The sequence below is a fragment of the Capricornis sumatraensis genome, chromosome 10, assembly GCF_032405125.1.
Source record: "Capricornis sumatraensis isolate serow.1 chromosome 10, serow.2, whole genome shotgun sequence".
NCBI lineage: Eukaryota > Metazoa > Chordata > Mammalia > Artiodactyla > Bovidae > Capricornis > Capricornis sumatraensis.
Genome location: NC_091078.1, coordinates 10559300 through 10585299, shown reverse-complemented (window position 1 = coordinate 10585299; position 26000 = coordinate 10559300). Strand labels below are relative to the sequence as shown.

The window sequence follows — 26000 nt, the reverse complement described above, 5'->3', positions numbered from 1 at the left end:
CCCCCAGTGGTGATCAGGAGTGATGCGCCCTCCCTCTGGGCTCAGCCTCCCTGAAGCCAAAGGCAGCATGTCCGTGCACAGACTCTGGTGATATTTTACTCCAGGAAAGAGGAGATAGAGCGAAGGAGTAGAGGCTTTGACATCAAACAGACCCGAGGCCAAATCCTCACTCCTCCGTGTACCCACAGTGTGATCGGTGAGATCAGGCCTGGCCCTCTGTTTCTCAGAGCCTCAGTTTTCTGTGTCAAGTGGGTCCAGTAAGGCCATCCTCATAGGATGCTCTGAGGACATTATGAGCGGAGCATGCAGCCTGGCCTGGTGGCAGATGATCTGCTAATTGTGGTGGGGGGCGTTGTCGTTGGTGTCTCAGTGACAGGGATGTCTTAGGGGAGGGGAGTGCTGGGGAGAGGCCCCTGGCTTAGGTGGGCTTAGCTGGCAGTTTAGGGAGCCAGTGTAGGCCTCCAGCCTCAGGACCCCCCAGGGGAGGCAGGGGCAGAGCTCACAGCCCCACCCCCACCCTGCCTGCCCTCCCCGATCCCCAGGGCCCAGTGGAACTGAGGCTAGTCGGCGGGAATGAGGGATATGTGTCCTCTCTTTAGCATCAAGCAGAGCAATCTCGGAAGCCTGGGCCCTGGGTCTGCGGAGAGGAAATTGAAGACGACTTGTTACAGATTGAACTCAGCCGAACAGCTCTCCCAAACGCCAATTACGCCTCTGTTCACGGTCACGGAATAGAAACCAGACGATGGGCTCCTCCTCCCCTGCCCGTCCCTCCTCCTCCTTCTCCTCCTCCTCTAGGCTCCATGGGGCTCTCTCCCAGCTCTGCCTTTGACCCAGTTTCTCCCGCCCAGGAGGGATCAGCTGTCAGCGGCTCCACCCCCAGTAATACAGTCAAGCCCCTGTGCCCGAGCCCTCTATGTGCTGCTGGGCAAACAGCTCCCCCTACAACCTACTCACAACTTGACTTTTCTCCCTGCATCTGATTCTCTGCAAGAATCAGGGAGCCCTTTACCCCCTGGGCCACCCAGGGGTCCAGCAGGGGCCAGAGCCCACCCAGGAGCAGCCTCTCCAAGCGTGGCACACGGGCTCAGATTCACCAGTCAGTAAGCCTGAGTCTCCCTTCCACCACTCGCTGGTTTCCTGACCTTGATTAAGTTGCCGCTTCATCTCCCATCGTCTGTAAATGGGCATCGTGATGCAAGCCCAGCCATTGGGTCCTGGAGCTGCTTAAAAGCCAGGGGTTGCCTCCACTGTCCTCGCCTGACCTACCCCACACACACATGTCTGCACGTGCGCACACACACAAACAAACGCACTATATAGCTCTGTGCTTGGGCCAGACTGTGGCTCCTCTGTGAGGGTGAGCAGGCTGTCCAGATGCCTCTGGGCCGTCCAGAGCTCCCTGCATCCTCCACGCTGCTCCCGCATCTCCAGTCAGACACAGCTCAGCGCTGTCTGTCTGCTCCTCAGCTGCCCCAGAGGGCAGCCATGGTGACTGAAGACTGTTGATTCTCAGACATCCCGTAGACTGATCAGAAGAGAAAGGTCTGCATGTTCTGAGGATGATGCATGCTTTGGCTGTGCCTCCCTCTGGCTGGTGGAGCTGTGGCTCCCATCGGGGCCTCAGAGCCTCTGACTCTCCACCCTGCCTGACTTACAGCGCAGCCCTCCCTGTCCACCCGCCCTGGTTCTCGCCATTGCTGGCACTTGCCAGCCACCGAGCATCCAGCCGTCTGTCCGTCTTCTCTCCAGACCTCTGGCTCAGCTGCCTTTCTGCTTTCTCAGCTTCAGGTGCTGGGAGAACGGGTGCCCTCTCTAGGACATGCCCTAAACTGTCCCCACAGGCACATCTGGGCTCCACGTGCAAAGCCATGCCAATCAACTAATTCCTGCACAGCAGCCTCCCCAAACCTCAGGTGCTCTTTTGAGTCTCTGCACTTCCCCTTCCTGAGCCCTGGTGCTCCCTGGGCACCCAGTTACCGCTCCCATCCTGCTCTTTCTCCCTTAAGCTACGAGCCCCGCAGGGTGTGCATCAGGTCTCCCTCCAGCCTGAGTTCCTCAGGGGCAGAGGATGAGCTGTATTCATCGTACGGCAGCAGAGTCCAGGCCAGGGTGGGGCCTAAATAGGTTGGGGAAGAATGAGGTTGGGGTGGGTACTCACAGATCAGTAGCTAAGGGATGGATGGTTGGATAGATGGGTGGACACAGGGATAGGCAGTTAGGTGAGTGGATGGTGGGTGGATATAAATGATGGATGGATAAAGAAATGATGAACGAATGGCTAAGTGGGTGGTTGGATAAACTCTGGCTGGAATGAAAGATAAGTAGGTAGATGAATGGATGGACGAGTGATGGATAAAGTAGAGAATGGATGAATGGGTAGGTGGACACGTGGATGGATGCATGGATGAACTGATTCATTTTGGGATGGATGGATGGGTAGATGGATGGATGGGTCATTTGAGTCACAGATGAATTGATAAGATGCATTCATTACTTCATCTGGGCACTGGTATCCCCAGCTCCTGCTCCAAGAGACTCAGCGGCCAGTGGATATAGCCCAGGAAGGTCTTCTGAGGAATTACAGAGATGACCTGGATTCCTGGTGTGTGTCGGGGGTGGGTATTAGTATCCAGTAACAGCCACAGCCAGGGAGGACTCTGTGTGTGATTCACATCTGTACTCCCACCCCCAGATCATGAAACGGTGGCCAAGCTCACCCCACCCAGTCCTGGCCCCTCCAGGTACCACTGGGGACCTAGTCTGAAGCTACCCGATTGCTGGTCTGCTCTGGACACATAGCATGCCTTGGACAGCTAACTGCTCACAAACCATTTCTGCATGGGCCTGGCCTCATGCCAGTTTGGGGGGTTCTGGAGATGAAGGGGGCACTAACTCTTTTCTGGGGGAGCTTGTAGGAGAAACGAGAAGCCATAGAGAGGTCCTAGTGTACCAAGCAATAGCAGTCTTGCCTGACACCTGCTCTGTAATGGGAATGCCGTTACTGATGTTGTTTCTACGCCTTGCACAGCCCTGCATGCTGTCCCCACCCCATTTTGCAGAAGAGAGATCTGAATCTCAAGAATACATCCAGGGCTATGAGGCTCAGTGGCTGAGATGGGGTCCTCTTCATTTCACTGCATCCCTTGGCCACCTCAGAGTCTCTAAATGGACGACAGAAGCACAGAGTGGGTGGAGGTTTGGCCAAGGCCACACAGCCACTGGGCAGTAGCTACCAAATGGGATGCCTGAGGTCTTTTGTACCAATGAGTTGCACCCACGAGTCACCTCCCATAGCCCAAACCAAAGACCTCATGAGCTGGCTAGGGTGAGAGTGGAGAAGCTCAGAGGTGGGCTGACCAGATATGGAAGGCTGGTTGCTTGGGGCCAAAGCAAAACTGGACCCATGAGACTGGTCTTGGAGACCCCTTGCAAGCCTAAAGCCCCAAAAAGGGATGTCAAAGATGGGATGCTGTGGGTGGGCGACTCTGAGAGCACCATGCGGTGGTTGCTGACCCTGCTAATTGGGTGTGACATCACGTAAATAAACGGAATAACTTGGTTAGCAGAGGGAGGCTGCTGGGCAGGGGATTAACCGATTTGCATGGCTTTCCACGCGGAGACCAGATGCTGCCCATGGCCTTGGAGGGGGCAGGTTTTAGAGAGGACACAGGAGTCAGAGGGCCTACTGCTGCCTGCTCAGAGGGTCTGCTTCTAGCCATGGACATCCTCCTATCTTCATATGCAATGAGCTCTGTCTCCAGAAAGAGCCGTGTGTGTGTGTGTGTGTGTGTGTGTGCGAGCATGTGTGTGTATGCGTAGCCAGGGCAGGAGGTGCCGAGTGCAGCTGCGCCTCCAGAGGAGCCTTTGGAAGACAGAGTCAGGGCCAAGGGCAGCCCCACGTGCCAGGCGCTCTGCCAGGGGCCGTGTAAGCCTCCTCTTGTTTAATCTTCACCACGGCCCTGTGACAGAGGGCTTGCACACCTGCCCTCTTTCTCCCCTTCACCTCTCCCTGTCCCTTCGCTCCCACGGAGGGAGAATACTCTGATGTGTTTCTCTTTCCTCCATCCATTTTTAAATCTGGTCTTTTGTAAACCACACTGTAATAACAATCATGGAACTCTAAAGGAAATGAAAATCCCCACCACTAAGCCATGATCTGCCATCCCCATTTTACAGGTAGGGTGACTGAGGCTCCAAGAGGGGAGGGGATGCCCTAGGTCGGTAGGTAGTTGTGGGTGAAGACGGTGTGACTCCAGGGCCCCAGCTCCAGAGGGGCTCCCCCAGCACATCATGCTCACCATGCAGTTCTGGGACCTGGCAGCTCCTAAGACCCCTCCCGGCCTTGGCTCCAAGGCAGAACTTCACTGCAGGGTGGGAGCGAGTCACTGGTCCGAGGGCAGCTGCTGCTCCCAGTCTCTCCCAGCACCAAGGACATGGGGATCCCTTTTGCAGCTGGTTTCTACTCCAGCCCCTGTGGACACCTTCTGCCTGTCCTGCTGGAGACCTCACAGGGAGTCACATTCAGCCCTGAAGTCCCAACTCTGCCCCAACATGCTCCATGACCCTGGACTCAATGCCTAACTCAGCCTGGCCTAGGAAGACTCGGATAAGTGTTAAAGAAGGAAGGAATAGCCGCAGCAGCCCCCTCCCCCGCTTCAGCCCCATGGCCTGGCTCTGAAGCAGAATCTAGAAGCCTTGGCACCAGAATTCAGCCTCTGTTGACTTAGACCCCATAACTGGGTGGGGCCTGAGCTCGGGCAGGGTCCCCTCCCAGTGACGCCAGCATCCCTGAGCCCAGGAATCCTGGGTGTGGGGAACAGGAATGGCCGAGCCACAGGCACCTCATCACGAAGTGACAATCACCTGGGCGCGTTGTGCTTGAGTGTGCCTTCCCAGCTGAGTGTGGCCTGGAGGCCTCTTTCTCTGCCCCCTGCTTCTGCTATTTGGCTCCAGCAGGGCTTGCTGGAGCCAGAGCAGGTGGCATGCAGACCTGGGCTGTGGTGATGGTGGTGGTTTGTGAGGCAGGGGGTGGGGCTGGGGGGGTGGTCATCAATAAGGAATCTCCAGGGCCAGTCTGTCCTGACTCAGGGAGAACCAGCTTCAAGGATGGGAGCCACACACCACCCTCTTGAACCCTACAGGGCTTCCTAACCCCTGCTGCCAGCATCCAGAAAACATTTTTTTTTTTTTCAGAAAACATTTTAATATCTAACGTCATTGCCCTTTTCTAGACCTCAGTTTTTCCATCTTTGCAATGGGGCCACAATTCACATCCCATCAGAAAGTAGGCTGGAGTGGAGATTCAGGGGGAAAGTGAATGAGGAGTTTAAGAGAACTCATTAATCCTGGCCTGCCCCATTCTGTGGGTCTCCTCCCCAGGGAAACCTGGGGTCTTTGCTGCCCCGGACTCCCTCCCACTGCACTGGCCTCTCTTCTGGAGCCTCACACTGCCTCCTCTCTCTCTCCCACAGCACTTACAGAACCCCGCCAACTTCCACAATGCTGCCACGGAGTTGCTGGACTGGTGTGGAGACCCGCGAGCCTTCCAGCGGCCCTTTGAGCAGAGCCTGATGGGTTGTTTGACGGTGAGTCTGCGTCCTCTGGGCCTGTGCCTGCACCCAGGGAGGATGGCTGGGGACTCATGTGCTGGGCTGTGGCTGGAGGGGAAGACCCGTCTATATGTACCCCTGACAGGCATACGCCTGCAGGAAATCTAGTCTGATGGAGAGACACATTTCTCAGGGTTATGTGCATTCTTTACACTTGATGAGAAAGACACGATCCTACTTTGAAGAGTTCCAAACTTATGAGAGTAAATGTTCCATCATACATAAAGCAGAGAGACTCTTGAAGGTTTTCAACCCTCTTTTTACCCATTCATTCATTCACTTCGGTAAACATCTGTTAAGCTCTTTTTACAGTCGCCCAATCATCTATTCATTCACATAAGCATTTATTGAGCTTCTATTACATCCATCCATCTATCCAAATAAACACTGATTTATCTCCCACTTACCATGCACAATCCCCTCTGCTAAGTCCTGGGAAACCGAAGATGGGAAACACCTTGCCAAGCCTGATTCCCTCTTCAATGCGGAGATAGCTGTGGGAAGAGACAGCTGAGGAGATCATGATAAGGTGGAGGGAACTCGGAGAAGGGAAGTGTTACCCATCTTGGTGGTGGGGCAGGTTGCAGAAAACAGGAAAAGCGCCACTGATACGTCTGTAGGAGTCTGATAACCTGCACAAGCACCTGAGGATAGCAAGAATGTCCTAAGCACATGGACCAGAGCATGCCAGTGCCCAGATGTGCGGCAGAATCCAGGAAACTGAAATTAACTCATCCTGGTAAGGGTCTAGGATCCAAGCTGGGCAGAGGCCAGGCCCAGAGCTAGCGGTTTGATTTGCCAAGCTTAGGAGCCTGCTGGCTGACAGCCACGTGGAAGGAGCTCAAAGCTTATGATTGTCCCCAGCCATGTGGCCTGTATCCATATATGTGAGGGCACCTCTGCGGCCAGTGGGGACAGCTGTTCAGACCGTCCAGAGTCAGCTTTGAAGGGAATGTAGGTAAACAGATTGCCGGGGAGCCCGGCTACCCCAGCGCTTGGGGAGGAAGGGCCAAGATGTACGCCTCGTCAGGCAGGAACAGTGGGTGCAACCCAAGGCCACCACGTTTTCTGAAAAAACCTCCAGACAGGAGAGAAGCGAAAGGCCGTCCCTGCAGAGCCCCTCCTCCGTGCCCGACACTGAGCTTGGCCCCGGGATGTGCCTTCTCCCCAGCTCCTCAGAGCAGACTGGTCCTGCCTTCATCCTCACTGTATAGAGGAGGGAGCTGAGAAGTGGGGGGTACCTTCCCAGGTTCACACAGCCAGTTAGAAGTGGACCTGGGATTCAGGTCGGAACCCGTCCATCTCTAGAGGGGATATTCCTGGCTTTTAGGGATGCCAAGCAGGGATGCAACCGAGACCTTCCCAAGGTTTCTGCATTTGTCAGAAGCTGACACCATCTGGCTCCCTCGGGGCCACTGGGCCAAACCGCCTGCACTTCCCAGCCTTCCTCATCCTCCAGCCCCTGGGCTGCCCCTCCCTCACCCAGCTCCCTTAATCCTCTTTGTGGGATCCTGGCTCAGGCTAAGCCCCAAGGGCAGGGCCAGATGTTACTCCCAGCTGCTGGTAGTCATGAGGAAGGGAGGGGGTAGGCCTGCCCTGCCCTGAGCTTGACCTTGCGAGAATGCAGGGACCTAAGGCTGAAGCCAGTGATGGCCTCGGCCAGGTGGCTGGACAGGCGGGCATGAAATGACCAGTAACTGGCCCCACCCTGGCCCTGTCATTTATCTATTCATTCAGCAAATATTCACCAAGTCCACACTCAGCCCTGGAGGGGCGTGCAGTGAGCAGTGTGGGCCTCTCGCAAGCAGCTTAGCTTTCTGTGGGAGAGGCTGACACTAAGGCCCATGAAGGAGTAAGTTAAGGATGTACCCCCAGCTCCCTGTAAGAGGGAGCAGGATGGTGATCAGAAAGTGTCTTGAGGCAATGCAACCCAAAGAGCAAAAAGGAGTCTGCCTGGGAAGACGGGAGGGAAGGCTTGTCCAAGCAGAGGGAACGGGAGTGCGAAGGCCTTGAGGCTTGATGACAGTCTCAGGTGACAGGATCACAGGCATGGGAGAGGGGTACAAGAGAGGTCAGAGGGGGGCGGAAACCAGCTGACCCCGAGGCTGCAGACTGAGAAGAGTCTGGATGTGATGGGGAGGGCAGTGGGGAGCCCTTGGGGGTCTTCAGCAGGTGAGTGGTGGGATATAATTTATGTGAGGACAGGAGCTCTGCAGGGGAGCATCCCTGGAGGGTAGGATGGAGGGATTATGGAGGTCTTTGTGGAGGAGGAAGCCCAGGGAAAACTGTAGGATCTGATTGAAGGGGGATGAGGCCATGGCTTCCCAGGCACAGGAAACTGTGTAGACAAAAGCCCAGGGCCGGCTGTGCCCCCGGATGAAGGCACACACTTGGGTGAATGGCCAGCTCTGAGCCCCACCCCATTCCCAACCTGCTCAGCCAGAAAGGGGACTCAGACCACTGGCCACAGCGGTGGGGACCTGAGTGTGACTGTTGCTTGGAGCACTATAAATCCTGCAGCAGGAAAGGCTGGCAGGGGGCGCGGGGAGTGGTTTATAGAAGACACCCTCAGTGCCCACGTATCTCCCTGTTATCATCTCCTTGCACCCTTGTGAAGACCCTGCAAGAGGGCAGGGAAGGGTTTATCACCCCCTGTTTTACAAACAAGGCAACAGAATTTGGGGGAGCAGCTTGCTACAGTCCCAGGGTGGGACCGCTGCCCCCGCAAGAGCCCCGGGCCCTGCCGGCAGCCCTCCTATCCCTTGAGCGTCCTCAACCCAGCTGTGCCCCGGGAGAGAGGTGGGATGGGACAGGTGAGCGATCCCAAGGGGTCTAGGCAGGGTTCCCCCACACACACACACAGACACACTCACGCCCCTTCCCATCCCAAGGGCTAGCTGAGCCCTCCAGGTTGCCCTCACCCTCTCGGTGGCCTCTGGAAACAATTTCCTCTGGATTCAGCTTACTTGGAGGATATAAATTAAAAACCACTTCGCCTCAGGCAATAACTGGACACATTTTTGCCATACCAGGGCAGGGCCCTGGGTTGAAGAGCCTTGGGCTGCTGGCAGTCCCCTACCCCACCCTCCCTCTCATGCCCTCTGACCCCAGGATGCAGACCTACAACCTCTCCCAAGGGACGTCAGCCCAGGTACCACTTCCTCTTCTGGACCAGCTCCTTCCCGGGCCCTCCCCTTAGCGGCAGGGCTGACTGTCCTCTCTGGGAGTCCCTCTCAAAGTCAGACCTCTCTGGACCTGCTTCTCTTTCCTCCCCTGTGGGGCAATGTGCTTGATCTGCTCGAGGACAGACAGAAGGCTGAGGCAGCCAGGACACAGGAGAAGGGAGACAGGCATGAGAGGAGACAGGAAAGAGAAACCAAAAACCCGTGAGCACAGCAGCAGGGCCCTTGCCATCCCTCCAGGGAGGGAGTCCCCACAGCCTCAAAGTGTTCACAGCTGAGATCGTGGGTGCACGTTCACAGACAGCCTTCACTGAGCGTGTGCCTGGTCCTGGCTGTCATCCTTGCAAAGAGGAGATTTTGTACCCATTCCACAGATGAGGAAACTGAGGCCCAGAGAGGTTAAGTCACGTGCCTTTGGTTGCTTAGCATAGGATGGAGCAGGATCGGAGCACAGGCCAGTTTCCGTGACTGCCTCATAGGATGACAGAACCCAGCCACCAGCTGGGAGCAGGAACCCCTTCTTTAGCATCTCCTAGACAATCTGTCCTGTTTTACAGCCAGGAGACTTGCTGCTTTCAAAGGCAACGCAGTCCTTTATGGCAGGACTAATGTAACTGCCATATGACTTTGATCATGCCTGTTCTCTCGCCTCTGGGCTTCAATTTTCCTGCTCTGTGGCCTGAGGGACTGGACTGCCTGACCTGTAGCACGCCAAGGTCTAGGTCTCAGCCAGCCAGGTCACACCAGTCAGCCTTAGAAGCACCGCATAGGCTGGGCCAAGCTGACCGGACCGAGGCAGCCAGCAGAGGGCAGCGGTGCCGCGGCCGCACACCACAGGCTCTTCACAGAGGGGTCTTCACACTGGTGCGGTGGGAGCAGGCATCTCTGAAACACCACAGGAGACCACTCAGCTGAGCCCACTCTCCCTACCACTGACAATCAGACCCTTCTCACGGGACTTCAGGGGGTCCTTAGGCTGGGCCAGGGAAGACAGGGGCTGCACCAAGTATTCTAGGATCGCAGGGTCCAGCTTAGCCTGCTCTGCCACACTTGCGCTGTGTGACCTTCAACCAGGCCCTGCCCTCTCTGTGTCTTGATTAAAGGAAATTGTTGGAGCCAATAACCCTTCTGATTACTGGGCTTGGGGAACTTACTGACAGAGCCTTCCAGGCCTGCAGGGGAGCCCTTAGAACCAATACCAGGCCCCTCTTGCTCAATCTAGCTAGTTTCTCTTTTTGGAACCAGAGCAACAGGATCAGCCAGTATTGGCCAAACAGAGGGACCTTTGCCTTTCTGCCCTCAACCCAGAGCCTGAAGGTTCTCAATGCAGATGGGGAGTTATGGCCTTAACCCTTTGTGGGTTGAAAAAGAAGTCCTCTTGTGGGAAGAACCCAGGCTTTGCAGCCTGATTGCCTGGCATAGCATCCTAGCTGTCTCACCCTCAGACTCCTCATCTGTAAAACAGAGACAGTCATACCACCCCATAGAACTATTGTGAGAATTTGGCACCTCACTGCCTACAAAGCATTTACTTAGCCCTCGTTCATGGAGGCCAGCATTCTCATTGCACCAGGGTGTCAGCATAGCCCGCAAGCAGCAGCCTTCCTGAGGCACTAGTCCAAACAAACTGCCTGGGCTCACTCGCACCCACCCCAAGGCTGGCCCACCAATGAGGGCTCTGTCGTCAACATCTGAGCTGCAGTGACCCTTCTCCCTACGCTACAGTGTCTGTCTCCAGAACTGGAATACTCAGCAGGCCAGAGAGAATTAGTGGTCTTGGGGCCTTCCCTGGCAGTCCAGTAAGACTTCACCTTCCAGGGACTCCCCTGTGGTCCAGTGGTTAAGAATCTGTCTGCCAGTTGCAGAGGACACAGGTTCGATCCCTGGTCCAGAAGGATCCTGCATGCCAGGGCGCCACAACTACCTGACCCCCATGCTGCAGTTGTTGAACCCCATGAGCCTAGAGCCCGTGCTCCACAACAAGAGAAACCACCGCAATGAGAAGCCTGCGCACCACAGCCAGAGGGGAGCCCCCGCCCACCACAACTGGAGAAAGCCCATGCAGCATCGAAGACCCAGCACAACCAAGATTCAATTTATTAATTGATTATTTTATAAAAAGGACTTCACCTTCCAGTTCAGGGGTTACAGGATGGTCCATATCAAAAAAAAAAAAAAAAACAATTATATATATATATATATTTCAAAAAAAAAGGATTAGGGGCCCTATTTTTTCTGCCTGCACAGTGAGACTAACAGTGAGGAATAGCTGGCCCTGAGGTGGCTCGGAGACTCTGGAACGTGGTGTGTGAGTGGCAGATGGGGGTGGGGGGCTGGGTGGAGTTGCATAAGAACCGCAGTGCAGGGGCAGATAGATCCCGTGGGAAAGAGGCCTGGGGAGGCAGAAGATTCCTGCGCCAGGGGCTCTGTGTGCAGCAGAGAAGCTGAGCAAACATTTGAACCTGAGAAAGTCCTTTTTCCTCCCTGCACAGAGAGCTCCCTGGAGATGGAGGCAGGGAGGCAGGGTCAGGGGATCATGCTGGCCCTGGAAGGAGGGATCCACTGGCTCCTTCCTGGTGCACCAAGGACACTCTCTCTGGGCCTCAAGTGTCCACAGTTTTTAAATGAGAGGGTTGGCAAAGAAAAGTGGTTTTCCCACACTTTGTAGCTCTAGGGTTCTTGCGATGAACCCCTGAAATAGAAAGCCTATGAAATGAAGTGAAGTCGCTCAGTCGGGTCCGACTCTTTGTGACCCCGTGGACTGTAGCCCACCAGGCTCCTCTGTCCATGGGATTCTCCAGGCAAGAATACTGGAGTGAGTAGCCGTCCCCTTCTCCAGGGGACCTTCCTAACCCAGGAATCAAACCCAGATCTCCCATATTATAGGCAGATTCTTAACCGTCTGAGCCACCAGGGAAGCCCAAGAATACTGGAGTGGGTAGCCTATCCCTTCTCCAGGGGACTTCCTGACCCAGGAATCGAACCGGGATCTCCTTCATTGCAGGTAGATTCTTGACCAGCTGAGCTACCGGAAAAGCCCTTAAAACCTATAATGGGGCTCTCTTCTAATGGCTGCCGGGGCAGGGCCAGACTCCATTGCAGCCTAGACCCTCGGAGGGCCTCGAAACGCCTCTGGAGCAGTGGTCTCTAGGGGCTCAGTGATAGAGCCTTCCCTTTCTCGGCAGAGTGAGCCCCCCATCTGGGAGCCCTCCTTTCCCAGTCAGCCATAGCCACCCCAGCTGCTTCCTAAAATGACTCCATTTTCCAAGGTCCTTCCTTCTTAATAAGGAAACCTAATTCGGCTGCTGTTAATGAGGAAGGCGGGCAGGAGGGAGTTGATCTGGCTGGTGGGCACCTGGGAGTGGGCAGGTGTGAGCCTGCGGAGCCATTCGTGAGCCATCCAGAGCACCCTGTCCCTCACTGGAGGGACCCCCGCCGGGACTGACCGGCCTCCCAGCCCCTTGCCTCTCCCCATTCCAGCACATGCTTCCGAGGTTCATGGGGAGACAGGTGGGACCTCCCTGTCCCACCTGAGATGTGCTTTCGCAGGTGCCTCCCCTGGCGGGGGGCCAGCGCTTGGCGCTGGCGATGGACCCCAGGCTGAGTGTGACGGCCCTGCAGTTTGGGGACTAGGGTCCGAGACGCTGCAGGGCGCTTGGCACGGAGCTGGCGATCACCAGGCGTGACTCTGGGGTATTCCTAGTAGTCCGTTTGGGCAGCTCCAAGTTGGAGCTCCAGGGAGGTGGTGAGTCCTATTCTGTGCCTCTCTCCAGATGTAGGCTGACCGGGAGAGGGTGATGCTGCTGGGCGGGGTCTCTTCTTGCAGTAGCGAGAGTGGCGAGTACCCTGCGGTGGTCGGCGCTGGGGCTTAGTGAGGGATGGGGGAGGTGGGGCAGGCATGGGAGACTTCCTGGGGGTTGGAGATTTGGGGCGATGGAGCCTGGCCGTGGGCCATGCCAATCATGGTGGCGCAGCATCGCCTGCCAACTCCCAGAATGAGGCCAAATTTGGGCCCTTGAAAGAGCAGGTCCTGGGCTTCAGGGTCAGGCCCACCTCGAGGGCAAAGCCTGGGATCCCAGGGCCTGGCATGGGAGAGGTGCTTATCAGTGTTTGCTGAGCGACTGAACAGGACACTTTGAGTCCCAGTTCTGCCTAATGTTGAGGACCTGCCTTCGTCTTCCCGCCTCACCTGTGAAAGGGTGCATCCATCACTCTGGGTTCAGAGGCCTGGCATGGACAGTGACTCACCCCACCCTTCTTCCCCATCTTGCTGGCAGGTGGTCAGTCGGGTGGCAGCTCAGCAAGGATTCGACCTGGACCTTGGCTACCGACTGCTTGCTGTGTGTGCCGCGAACCGAGACAAGTTCACTCCGAAGTCTGCCGGTAGGTGACGGCTGGGGGCTCCACGGTGTCATCGGGAGGTAGGCTGGGCAGTGGACTCGAACCCAGGGCTATCACCACCCCTGTTGGCTGGTGCCTCGGTTTGTTCAGGTGTGGTGTGAGCCTCCAAGCAGCAGCAGCTCACCTGGCCCACAGGTAGGGCCTCTCCCTCATCTCAGGGCCAGAAGGGGTCCAGGGCACACCACACCCCCCTTCAACGGGCTAAAGGATGATGCTTATCATCTTATTCCATCACCACAGTGACCCTTTGGTGTTAGTCCTATGATCATCCCCATTTTACAGTCTAGCAAACTGAGGCTCAGAGAAGCTGGAGAGATTTCCCAGGTCACACAGCTAGGAAGTGGCAGAGCTGAGATTTAAATCCAGGCCTATACTCCAGAGTCAGCACCCTTGACTCTGAGGCTCTGCTGTATTCATTCAGAATTTTTTATTGAATCAGTACTTTCAGGGCCCTAAAAGTTTGTTCTGTGTAGTATTCTCCATTACCACTCCATCATCACGTGGGACCTCTGACCGCTTAGTAAACAGAGGCCACAGAAGGTGCCTGGCAGCATTCTCTCTGCAAGGGCTTTAAGCACACCAAGGATGCAGCTTTACCTGCCCCTCCATCTTCATTACCTCGCTTAAAAGCAGGGGATGCTGCGTAAGCTTTTATTCGAACAGACCTGGACCTCCCAGCCTTGTCACTTGCTCAGCATGTGACCTCTGAGCCTCAGTTTATCTCCTCGGGAAGGCAGGAGTGACAACACGACCTACCGTGCTGGGGTCAGTGCCGAGCAGTGTCTAGATGTGGTTAACACTCTTTATAGAGTCTGAACAATTCACCGAAAAAGAACAAAAGTCAGTTATTTCCTCTGTATAACAATAAAACAGACGTTTTCTCTGAATTCGTCCAACAGTTCTTTGGAGTATTTGTAGAAACAGCGTAATGCAAATGTTTAAAGGACATTTCATGATAGGTTTTCATCAGTCTGCACAGCCCACAGTCACTTGAACAAGGGTTTGTGCTTTACTCTGTGTTTGTGATGGTCCATGCACGTGGATGGCAGGTCACTTACAAGAGGTGGTGAAGGTCTCGTTAGCCAATAGCTGCTCTGCGATCCCTGACGCGCCAGCCTGTGTTGGGAATGTCACTAGTGTATTGAACTGTTTGCCAGACAACAGTCTTGGAATCTCATGAGTGACGTCTGTTCCTGATGAAATCTGCAATTTTAATAATAACTTAAGTCAATACAATTTTGACAGGGGAAAAATTGCTACTTATCCAAGAAGCATATACATCCGTATTGCTCTTGAGCACTGGCTCTTTGCAGGCGCCTGACTGGGGCTGGGTTGTGCCGAGGAGGAAAACAGATGTGGTCTCTGCTAGGGAAACGTACTGTCCAGAGCAGAGATCAGCAAACTTTCTCTGTGAAGGACCAGCTCTTAAATAGTTTAGGCCTTGCAGGCAGAGCACAAAAGCAACTGTAGACAATATGTAAACAAATAAGTGTGGCTAGTTCCAAGAAAATCTTATTTATAAAAGTAGGTGACAGCAGGGTTTCCTGATGCCTGGTCTAGAGGGAGAGAAAACCATGGGATCAGATAATCACGGCTGTTTGCTGTACACTAGAAACTAACACTGCATTGTAAATCAGCTGTGTGCTGTGCTTAGTTGCTCAGTCATGTCCTATTCTTTGCGACCCCATGGACTGTAGCCCACCAGGCTTCTCTGTCCATGGGGAGTCTCCAGGCAAGAATACTGGAGTGAGTTGCCATGCCCTCCTCCAGAGGATCTCCCCAACCCAGGGATCGAACCCAGGTCTCCCACATTGCAGGAGGATTCTTTACTGTCTGAACCACCAGGGAAGCCCAAGAATACTGTAGTGTGTAGCCTATCCCTTCTCCAGGGGATCTTCCCGACCCCCTCTTTACCAACTGAGCTACCAGGGAAGCCCAAAACTTCAATTAAAAAGAAAAAAAGACGTGCAAAAAAATCATAGCTCTGTGTGTGTGTGCGTGCGTGTAAATTCAAGCTGTGATAAGTGCCATGAAGGAATGTCTCGGGGATGCTATGAGACAATTTGGAAGTAGGGAAGTCCTCCCGGGACCTGAAGGTCAAGTCAGAGTTGAGCAGGTGAAGAAAAGGAGTAAGAATTACCCAGGCAAAGGGAGCAACCAGGCTTATGCAAAGGCCCTGCAGTAGAAGCCAGCATGGCTTTTCGGCAGAACTGAAAGGAGGCCAGTGGTTGCACAGCCCAGGGGCAGAAGTCAGAGGCAGTTAAACACACAGGGCCTGTCTGGGGGTTGTCCTAAGACTAAAGCGAACATGGCTACATTTTCATTTTGCAAAGATGGCTCCAGCTTTTCAAAGAACAGATTGCACAGGGGAGGCTGGTGTGGATGGAAGGAGCCAGATGGCAGATTGCTGGGGTGTCAGGGTGCAGATGATGGTGGCTGGGCCAGGAAGGTCCCACCTCCTGCGGAGTAGAGTGGAGACAAAGGGATGACTCCAGGGGACGTGCAGAAGCAAAACAGAGACAGGGTTTGGGAAGAAAACTAGGAGGATGGGCTGCTCCAGAAACCCCAGCTGCTCCCGAGGCCACCGTGTTGCCCCTCCCTCAACGGCCTCTCACCACCCTGCCAGTACATTCTGGGGGCTTTCCCTTATTTTGCTTCAGTGCCCACCTCTATGAGATACTGGGTATTGTCTACATTTACAGAGGAGGAATCTGAAGCTCAGAGAGGTCTTGTGACTTGCCTGCTGTTACACAGCTCGTAAGTCATAGGGCTGGGACTTAAAGTCGTGGCCTCCTAACTCAGGCCTAAAGCTCTGCCCCCTGCATCGCAGCTGACTCTGAAGCTGGTTGGGGGCATAAATTTAGGAGGCCTCTGTCCCCCTGGACCAGGATCTGAGAAGCTCCTCCATTTGGGATAGCCCTTTGCTTCCCTCAAGTCTCTCTAGCATGGCCCTGCCTGTCTCTCAGTGGTATTTCCAACATTCCTTCTGCTCCTGAGACAAGGGCTTTCTCCCTGTGTTGTGATATGTGTGTGTGTGCACGTATGTGTGTGTGTGGTGGTGGTGAATGTGTGTGCGTGCATGTGTGGTGGTGAACGTGTGTGTGCGCGTCTCCCCCTCCGCCTCCCCCACCCCTCTCTGCCTCCGCCACCCCTCTCCAGCTCCCTCTCCCTATCTGTCTCTCTTGTCAGGAGGCCAGGCTGGGGCCAGAGGGCCAGTGGGATGAGCTCATGCAAAGGAGCAGAGCAGTGCTTTGTCAGGAGAGATGGCGGTGCGCTGGGTGTGTGGGCTCTGGAACACGAGCTCGGGCCTGGGGGCAGTGCTGTGCGTGCGTGCATGTCTGTGTGAGTGTGTGTGAGAGAGAGAGACAGAGACGGAGCGTGAGCGCAGAGCAGACACTGCAGCAAACCGCCAAGTCAGGCGTCTCCACGTGGGCCCCTCTGATACCCAGCCCCCAGCTCTTTGTTCTGGTGCAGCCTTTAGCCCGTGTGCTCGCACACGGAAGCACGCGCACACGCACACACAGGGCAGCGTCCTCCTCCTTGGGAAGGTCCTTGGGGGCCAAGGGCCCCCCTGCCTCAATCCAGAAGGTCACCTGCCTTGCACCTCCCCTTGTTCCCCCTCCTTGACCACAGCAGGCCCACCCTGCTCCCCAAGTTGCTGCGTGCCAGCTCTCAGCAATTTGGCAGGCAGTGCTGAAATGTCAACCTCCCTGGCTCCGAGAGGCCCACGTCTGCTGGCTATGTAGGCACTGGGCTCCAGGCAGTCGCCATGTCCAAAGTCCCCAAGAGCCCTCCATGTCCCTCTGCCATTGTCCTTGAATGACTCAGTCCCCTGAGCTGACCCCTTTGAGCAGCCCGGTGGCGTGTTAAAATAATAGAATAGGGAATGTCAGAACCCATGGGATGGGGAGCCCAAGGCCCAGAGAAAGGGGACGTGCCCCAGGTCACAGCAAGGGGGGGTGGAGCCCAGACAAAAGCCCCAGGTGCCCACTGCCCGTCCTCACTCCCCTCCTGCCTCCCTGGGCTCCTGCCTGAGAGGTGAGAGGCACGAGGTTGCTGGCAGAGTGGAAGATGTGAAGACAGCAGCAGGTCTGGGGGTGCCAGCATACCCCGGGGGCATCCTGGGAGAGGCGGCCAACAGGCATTTGGAGCAGGGACCAGAGAGCCCTGGAGAGAGGTCAGGGCTGGAGAAGGCAGAAGCGGAGGGAGTTGTCAGTCACCCGCCTGTGGGCTGGATGTGACCTGCAGACAGCTGAGATCCAACTGTTTGGAGGTTTTTAAAAATGCATATTAGTTGCCAGCATTCACTCTTTGTGAGACTGTACGGTCCAGTCAAATGCCTGGCTTCCTTTGAATGGCAACCTTGTCTCCCAACCTGCCATGGACTGGGTGGAGGCTGACCCCTGGAGAAGGTGCTGAGCTTCCTCCATGTCTCACACCCCAAGCATTTCCTGAATTTGGAAACCTACTGGGCCCTGTGGACATGTGTGTTTCTTACCTCCGTCCTCTCACACACCCTCTCATCCCAGCGCTGCAGCCTGAGCCCCGGGCCCAGGGGTGGTGACCCAGGCAGAGTGGATCACTTGCTCTGTGTCGACAAACATCTGCCTGGTCTGGTTTCTCCAGTGCACTGACAGCCCCCAGAGGGGCGGCCAGCAGACCGCGGGAGGGGGCTGAGGCTGGCCCTGGGCCCCTGGCCAGGCTGGGAGGGGAAGAATCAGGAATGCGGTGGGGCCCCGGCCCTGCCCCTCCTGGTCTATGGCCTGTGATCTACTCAGGAGAGGCTCAGGAGAAGCTTGGGCCTCCCTCAAAACCCTCAGTCCCAGGGGGTTTCTGCAGCTCAGAGACGGACCCCAGCCCTGGAGGGGGCCAATGGCAAGTGTCCCACCCCCGTTGGACAGCTGGGATGGGACACAGGCTTCAGAGGCCAGCCAGGTCATTTCACCAGGTCCACCCAAGACTCTTTAAGCAGAAAGCTTGTCATAAACCATTTTCCTCTGTCATTGAAGACATTCCTTCTTGCTCCCACCTGACTGAATGGGGTGGGGGTGGGAGGGTGGAACTCTCAGATCCCCACAGTGGTGGTCACATTCCTGGCCTCTCTTGGCATCCCAGCTCCTATCTGTACCTTCACGCCTTCCCCGTGGCCTCTCTCCACCCCCTCTGCCTCTGCCCACCCCAGAGCATGCAGCCGCCTTCCCGTCACCAGCACCAGAGAGGACAAATGGCCCCATTCAGGGACACCCTGCCAGATCTGTCTAAGACAAAGCTGTGCGCAGCTCTGCGTGAAAAACGGCTTGCAGCCGCCCAGCGAGCGAGCGGGATTGGTGGGTGCAAATTGCAGGGGATTTGTGAACGCTTGCTGGCTGCCCCCGGAGACAGCGGGCAGGCGGGCCCTTGCCCTTGAAATGCCAGGCCGCCAGGCTGGGCGCCTCGTCAAGGCCAGGGACAGACTTCCTCCTGGACACCAGCCCCCACCCCCACATCTGAGCTCAGCAGAGCTGGGCTGTGGGGGAGGGACTTGGCTTCCTTCCTCCTGCTCAGCCGCCTCTGCACTCCAGGTCAGGTCCTGCTCAGGAAAGGGCTCTGGATTTCATCACCCAGCCCCTGGGAACCGACTTGCAGTCAGCTCTGTTTAAAGGACAGAACCTGTTTATCACTCGTCTTCCGTTGGGTCACTGCTGTGGGAGAGGCCACGGGGCCCTCTTATCAGCACACCCATTTTGTAGAGGAGGAAACTGAGGCTCTAACAGGGAAGAGACAGAGCAGTTATCTGAATTCCAGGGCTGGAAGCAGGACCTCCAGATGGAGCAGTGTCCCGCTTCTGAGTAACCCTCCAGGGGAGGGTAGTACCTCCAGGGGATATGCGCCCCTTCTAAGTAACCCGGAATGAGCAGGTGGGATAAGTCGTTCTGGGCTGGTGGCCCTGGGCTCCCTCCCATTCCCCGGCTCCCCAAGGGCTGAGGCCTGGGATCCAGTGGCCTCACTCTGCTCTTGGGGAAAAAGAACCGGGGATGGGGGGGGGGGGGGGGGGTGGCGGAGCCCACGTGACCGAGGGTTTGTGGACACAGCGTTCCCAGGCTGAGGAATTGGGGGAGGGGTGTGTGATGGTCCCTGGGGTGACCGGAGTGAACGAGGAGGAGGGCAGTGCCACAGAAGAATGAGAGAGGGCAGATTTGGAAATAGCTTCAAGGCCCAGGGAAAAGGGAACTATTTCAGTGGCCACTCTGCAGCCTTGAAAAGTGAGGTCCCTTAAGAATGATTACTGTACATATGGAAATGCTTATGATATAATATTAATTTTTTTAGAAGGTAACAAGATGTCATGCTCAGTAAGACCTCAACTAGGTGCAGAAACAAAATATACATTTGGTTAGGCACAGGAAACAGGAAACAGAAGGGAATATACCAAAATGTCAACTTAGGAATCAGGAATCTATCTGGATGGGGGAAGGTCCCCAACTTTGTTTCCCATATTTTCTGCAGGGAGCATGGATTCTGCTGTTAGCAGAAGCCTCCGGGGTGGTTGTGGGTTTCTCTGGAGTTTGGCTGGAGTCGGCAGGGGTGGGGGGAGGGGAGAGCACCCTGGTCTCTAGGCTGGCTCAGCAGTTTCCCCAGCACGGCTCACTCTGGTTCCCTGAGGGCCCCGGGGGCAGGCCCCTGCTTGTAGGGGAGGCTACTCTTCCTGCCTCCCTCTCTTCTCAGGATTAGCTCATTGCTGGCTCTCCACAGAGCCGGGGTGTGCTAGGATACAGCTGCTGGAAATCTGTTTTCCAGGAGCGTCCAGAGAGGGTCGGGGGATAAGGGCATCAGCTCACCTCAGGGCTGCCTAGGGGCTGGGACCCCAACAGATCATGCAAAACGCTCTCAAGAGAGGACTGCTTATCTTACCTGGATCCTCACGGCTCCAGTCCAGAACCCCAGCCGGGACTCCACGCTCAGGATTGGACCACGTGATGGGGACGGGGGTCTGTGACGTGATGGGGGAAGGAAAGGCTGCTGGAGGTGTCTCAGTCATATGATGTGTGTCTGAGTCTGGGTTCCCCCAGGTGCAGACCCCACCATGAAGTTTCCAGTGCAAGCAATTTATTTAGGAAGAGCCCAGAAAACACCAGTAGAGAAGCAGAGAAATGAGATGGGGAAGGGAATGATGTGATTGAAAAAATGTGATGGGAAAAGTGCCTTACCTGGTACGGGGAGCTCCTGGAGATGGAGTAGAATGCACCCCTCAGTCAGCCTAAGAGGCCAGAACAAGGATGTTTATCCAACATCTGGCACCTGTTACTGGGGCTGGGGTCTCCTTGGGGTCGGTGCGGGTGGATGTACCCTCCAGTACACGCCTTGGCGGAGATGCCCAGCAGAGCCACAGTGCCCGTGGTCACCCGGGGGTGTGCAGTGAGGCGTCCACACCACCAGCAACAAGCCCCTGGCCCCCTTTATATCACCTGCATCTCACCCTCATCTTACCCTGCCGTGTTCCAGTCCCACTCACACTCTGATGGTATGCTTCATGTGGTTGCTTACTTATTTTGACTTCAAGATGGGAATTTGAAAAGAAAACATTCTTCTCTCTATTGCCACCTTATCTGGCAAACCAGCCCCCCTGGCCATATTTAGATGCTAACTGTCCAAGTAAAGACAGTAGAGAGTGGACCCTGCGTCCAGGTATAGCTCCAGGTGCCTACCCCATGGTAGAGTCTGGGCCAGCTCTCTGCCAGTTAAAAATGGAGCCTGGGATTCAGGAAAGTGATGCTGTCCTCCCTGAACTAGCAACATCCCCAAAATGGGAAGAGAGCCGATGTAGCAATGGTTTTCTCATCTGGTCCCGTGATCACCTTAAGCCGTCTCGGGGGCTGCCTCCCCAGTCCACACTTCAGGGTCCTCCAGACAAAGAAGACAGCCCCTGAACAAGGCCGTGGGGGTCTGGGGGCCACCTTCCATCTCCGCCTCCCCTGGGCAGGCCATGCTCCCCCACCTTCAGCATCCATTTCTTCCACAGTCTTGTGCATCCAGACCATTTCTCTACCTTCACGCTACAGGAACAATGATGAGGTCAAGGGCGTGGGAATGCCTCTCAAAATAAAAAATACTCAACAGAAATGTTCAGGGCAAGGAACGATAAGCCGTCCTGTGCCAGGCCCACTCCGTGCCAAGCACGGGGGCTACACACACATATAAATGCACCCCACACAGTCCCTGCTCTTGGGGTTTGAAATCAATGCTCCCTTTCTGAGGGTGAGAAATGACAGTTATCCTACACACAGACACAGTCCTTTCCACGGCCTTCCTCGTCCAGCCCTGTGAGGTCCCCGAGACAGGCTCGAAAGTGAAAAGTGAAAGTGTTCATCGCTAAGTCGCGTCCAACTCTTTGCGACCCCATGGACTATAGCCTGCCAGGCTCCTCTGTCCATGGGATTCTCCAGGCAAGAATACTGGAATGGGTTGCCATTTCCTTCTCCAGGGGATCTCCCTGACTCAGGGCTTGAACCCAGGTCTCCCACATTGCAGGCACAGATTCTTAACCATCTGAGCCACCAGGGAAGCCCAAGGCAGGCTTATTCCCATTTAAAGAGGAGGAGTCTGAGGCTCTGAGGGGTAGGGAGGTGGTAAGTGGAGCCAGAGCTGTGGCTATCTCTGCTTCTCTGCTGGTGTCCCCAAGGAGGCACATGGTCTCTGGAGAGAGGCAGGGCCACAGTATTATCACCCTTCAGGCACCAAGGTATCACCACCTTCCAACCACCGCCCAGCCTTCCACCACCCCGACCAAAGGTGCATCTGGGACAGAGGTCCTGCCAAAACAGTCTCCACCACCCCACCCCAGGGTGCCCTGAAGATGGCATGGCTGCCCTAGAAGTTAATAAAGCCATGGGCAGCAATTAATTCTGCAGAGAAAAGAGCCAGGTAAGAGGATTAAGGAAGCCAGAGCTTTGGTTTTAAGATGGAGCTTAGCTTTCTCACCCCCAGAGGAAGGATTTCAGGGGATTCAAGGGTGTGAGAGTGAAATGGAGCAGGGACTTGGCAGAAAGTGGGCGAGGTGGTTATGGAACTTTTAAGGCATGCATTGCAAGCCATGGCCTTGTAAATACCTTCTGAGTTAGACAGACGGACAGGAATTAGCAGCAGTGCAGGTATCATCAGCCTTGCTTCTTTAGACTCACAGAGTCCAGGGCAGGGCAGCTGGCTTAGGAAAAACCTCTGATTTATAGCCCCTTTCAATCATGATGATAGCAACTATCTTCTCAGCGTTTTCCCAGTACCAGGCCCTGAATGCAAAATCTACAGTGATCCCAGACCCATCTCTGCCCCCATTTTATAGATGAGCAAGCTGGGGTTTAGGAAGATTGAGCAATTTGACCAAGGTCAGAATTGTAATTCAAACAAGAATAGCTAGCCCTGAAGTCATCAGCTGCCCTCTCCTCTCTACGTGCAGGTTGAAATGAAGTGCTGGGAAGGACAGGGTAATGACTCAAGAGAGCTTGTCAAGATCACCTGAACTATGTGCAGGTGGAAATATTAAGTATTTGACAATGATTTGTCCTTGTTGGTGCATTAAACACCTTCGCATCTTTGAGCTCATTCAATACTCACAGTCTCGTGAATGGTAAAGAGCAGAGGACCTCGCACTCAGTAAACATTCAGTACATGTCACATGTTGTCAGCGTGGTTTCCTGGTTGGCCCCAATTCCACATGTCTTTATTTCCAGAAACTATTCAGCTATTACATGAATGGAGTAGGAGTTAGAAGCATGGACTCTGCAATAGCATATCTGGTTGTGAAAACCACCCGGACCTCCACTCACCAGCTGTGTGACCTTGGAAAAGTCACATAAGCTCTCTGTGCCAAGCTTGCCTCATTTGATAAAAGGGGATGCTAATAATGCCTACATCATAGGTGTTACGTGAATACATGTATAGTATATGTGTATGTATAGTGCTGAGAAAGAGGCCTGGCATATACTCAGTGTATGTGCTCAGGCATGTCTGACTCTTTGCAGCCCCATGGACTGTAGCTCACCAGGCTCCTGTCCATGGGATTTTTCAGGCAAGAATATTAGAGTGGGTTGCCATTTCCTTCTCCAGGATGACTTTCCCAGCCCATGGATCGAACCCATGGATCGAACCCACGTCTCCTGCATTGCTGGAAGATTTTTTACCACTCAGCCATCGGGAAAGTTCCAAGTGCTATATACATGTTAGCAATCTTATTCCAACGCGTTGGCATTCAGACTTTCTTAGGATGCCTCACATACCTGGAGGTAGCCTAAAGCCCTGTGCCTGACCGTGTGTTGTAGTTTCAGGTCTGGAAAATAGGGAACCTCTACTTAGAGAGGGCCAAAGTCAATGCCAACTGCACCCACCTCCAAGTTGGTAGATAGAGGGTGTTGTTTAGTCACTAAGTCATGTCCAACTCTTTTGCGACCCTATAGCCTGTACCCCGCCAGGCTCCTCTGTTTGTGAGATTCCCCAGGCAGGCACTTTGGAGTGGGTTGCCATATCCTTCTCCAGGGAATCTTCCTGACCCAGGTGTAGAGCCTGCATCTCCTCCACTGAAGGCAGATTCTTTATCACTGAGCTACCAGGGAAACCCAGGTCGGTGATTGGGATCCTATTAACTCAGTCCAAGAAATGGCCCATCCTGAGGCTTCAGGACCAGAAGCCCACAGCTGTCTCCAAGACAACAGAGGATCACATGGGGTTAAGACGGCATCTTCTTTTCCCCCAGAAGAGGAGGCTGGGCTCTAGTCGGGGAGGGAGACAGCCTGCTGAGTGGAGAGTAGAGAGCTGGCTGAGGCAGCCTAGATAGAGCCAGCAGCACCCTGTCTGTGCCTTGGCCTGGGAGGTTTGAGGGCCTCCGTCTCTCCAAGTCTCCCAGCAACCTTTCTCAAAAGTCTTTCAAGAGAGAAAGTGACATTTAAAGGACCATTTAATGGCCCAATGGTTAGGACTTGGCATTTCCACTGCAGGGAATAAGGGTTCGATCCCTGGTCAGGGAACTAAGATCCTATAAGCTGTGCAGCATAGCCCTGCAAAAAAATAAAATTAAAATTAAAAAATAAAATACTGTTTCCCTGGTGGCTCAGATGGTAAAAAAACCCACCTGCAATACGGGAGACCTAGGTTTAATCCCTGGCTCAGGAAGATACCTTGGACAAGGGAATGGCTGTCTACCCACTGCAGTATTCTTGCCTGGAGAATTCCACGGACAGAGGAGCCTGATGGGCTGCAGTCCATGGAGTCGTAAAGAGTCAGACATGATTGAAGGACTAACATTTTCACTACTACTACTTATAGAGCTCTTGTTTCATGCCAGGCTCTATGCTGGGTATTTTATGAACATCAGCACTGATTCTCATGACGAACCAACCCATTTTATAGATCGGAAAACTAATGAACAAAGAAATGTACTCAGTTGCCCAAATATTTTATGTAACAAGGCGAGGAATGAGTGGATAGATGGCACTCACCAGATAGATATTTGGACAGTTGAGACTAAAGAAAAGATGGAAAAAAGCAAGAGAATCAGGGTGATGACGTAGACCAGCCTGCCCCAGCTCCAAGCCTCACTCCTGTTCCTCCTTGGTTGTGCCTTCTCTCTCATGGATCAGGCTCATTGTGAATGTCATGCTCGGCCTGTCCCCGGGGCCATCTGGCAAGCAGGGACAGGTGGAAAGACCCTGGTCAACAGACCCCCATCCTCTTGCCCCTCATAAGCTACCCAAGTCACGTGCACAGCAGAGCAAGGGTTTAGGAGGAACCAGGCCTGGAAACTGTAGTCTTAGCCTGCAGGTTCCCAGCCTGGTCTCCACACTTTTAGTGGCCCTTGAGTCAGGTCCAGCCAGCTGCTGGAACATCACTGTCTCAGGACAAGCAGAGAAAAAGATCTAGAAACCACAGGCAGGGCAGTGTGGGACGGGGTCCAAGCTCAGGTTTAAGGATCAAGCTGACCTGGGCTCAACTCAGCTCCATCACTTCCACGCCACATGTGACCCCAGCCATATCTCCCAGTCTCTCACAAAGCAAAAAGTACAAAGCACTTAACTCAAGCTGGCATCTCAGAAGGGCTGCGTCCATAACCATGTTGATTATTGAGTCCTGCTTTACAGTCCAGTCTCTAAAACCTACTTGCTGTGTGAGTTTATGCAAATCACTTCACTTTTCTAAGCTTGGGGTCCAAAAGATCTAGAATCCGGGTCTCCTGGCTGGAGCGGCAGCAATTCTGTTTCCTTGGCAACCCAGCTGCCTCTCAAGGGACCATCTGGATCACGTCACCCTGGCAAGGTGCTGCCCAGGCAACCAGGTGTTTGTGTTTTGCAGTGGAAGCTCTGCAAGGTGGTAATTCCTCTCACTGGGGACAGGGTGGTGGCCAGGCAGGTGGCTGGAAGGAATCATCGCTGCCTCAGTCCTGGTCCACAGAGAAACAGACTCCAGAGCTTGGGAACTCTAGCCAATGACTTTCCTTGAAGAGCTATTAACAGATGCTTCATTATATTCCTCCACACATTTTTCGGCTTGTTGAGGCTGGCCAGGTGGAAAACGCTGCCTGGGGCTGGACTCCTGTAGGGAATTCCAAAAGACCCAGTCTCACCTGTTTGGGATGAGAAGCCACTATTGTCTCTGGCAGGAAACAGGAATTACTAGTGGGAAAAATTAGGAGCCTGCCTTTGAAACAGGCACATAATTATAATAACAGCAGAAACTTGGGTGCAAAGGATAAACTGATTCACCCCTTCCACAGACGTGCATGGGCAACTATTATAGGCAGACTTCATGACTGGCACTCAGGTAACGTTAGAGATTGTCTATA

At 54.5% G+C, this 26000-nt stretch overlaps 1 protein-coding gene across 2 annotated transcripts in view; it reads left to right on the top strand.

Annotated features, from left to right (window-relative positions):
* Window positions 1-26000, top strand: part of ZMIZ1 (zinc finger MIZ-type containing 1) — a 148262-nt gene that overhangs the window by 39508 nt on the left and 82754 nt on the right. For both annotated transcript variants that reach the window (XM_068981604.1, XM_068981603.1), the window contains exons 3-4: window positions 5475-5588; window positions 13072-13177. In XM_068981604.1, coding sequence (XP_068837705.1) covers window positions 5475-5588; window positions 13072-13177 — 220 coding nt within the window. The remainder of the gene's footprint in view (window positions 1-5474; window positions 5589-13071; window positions 13178-26000) is intronic.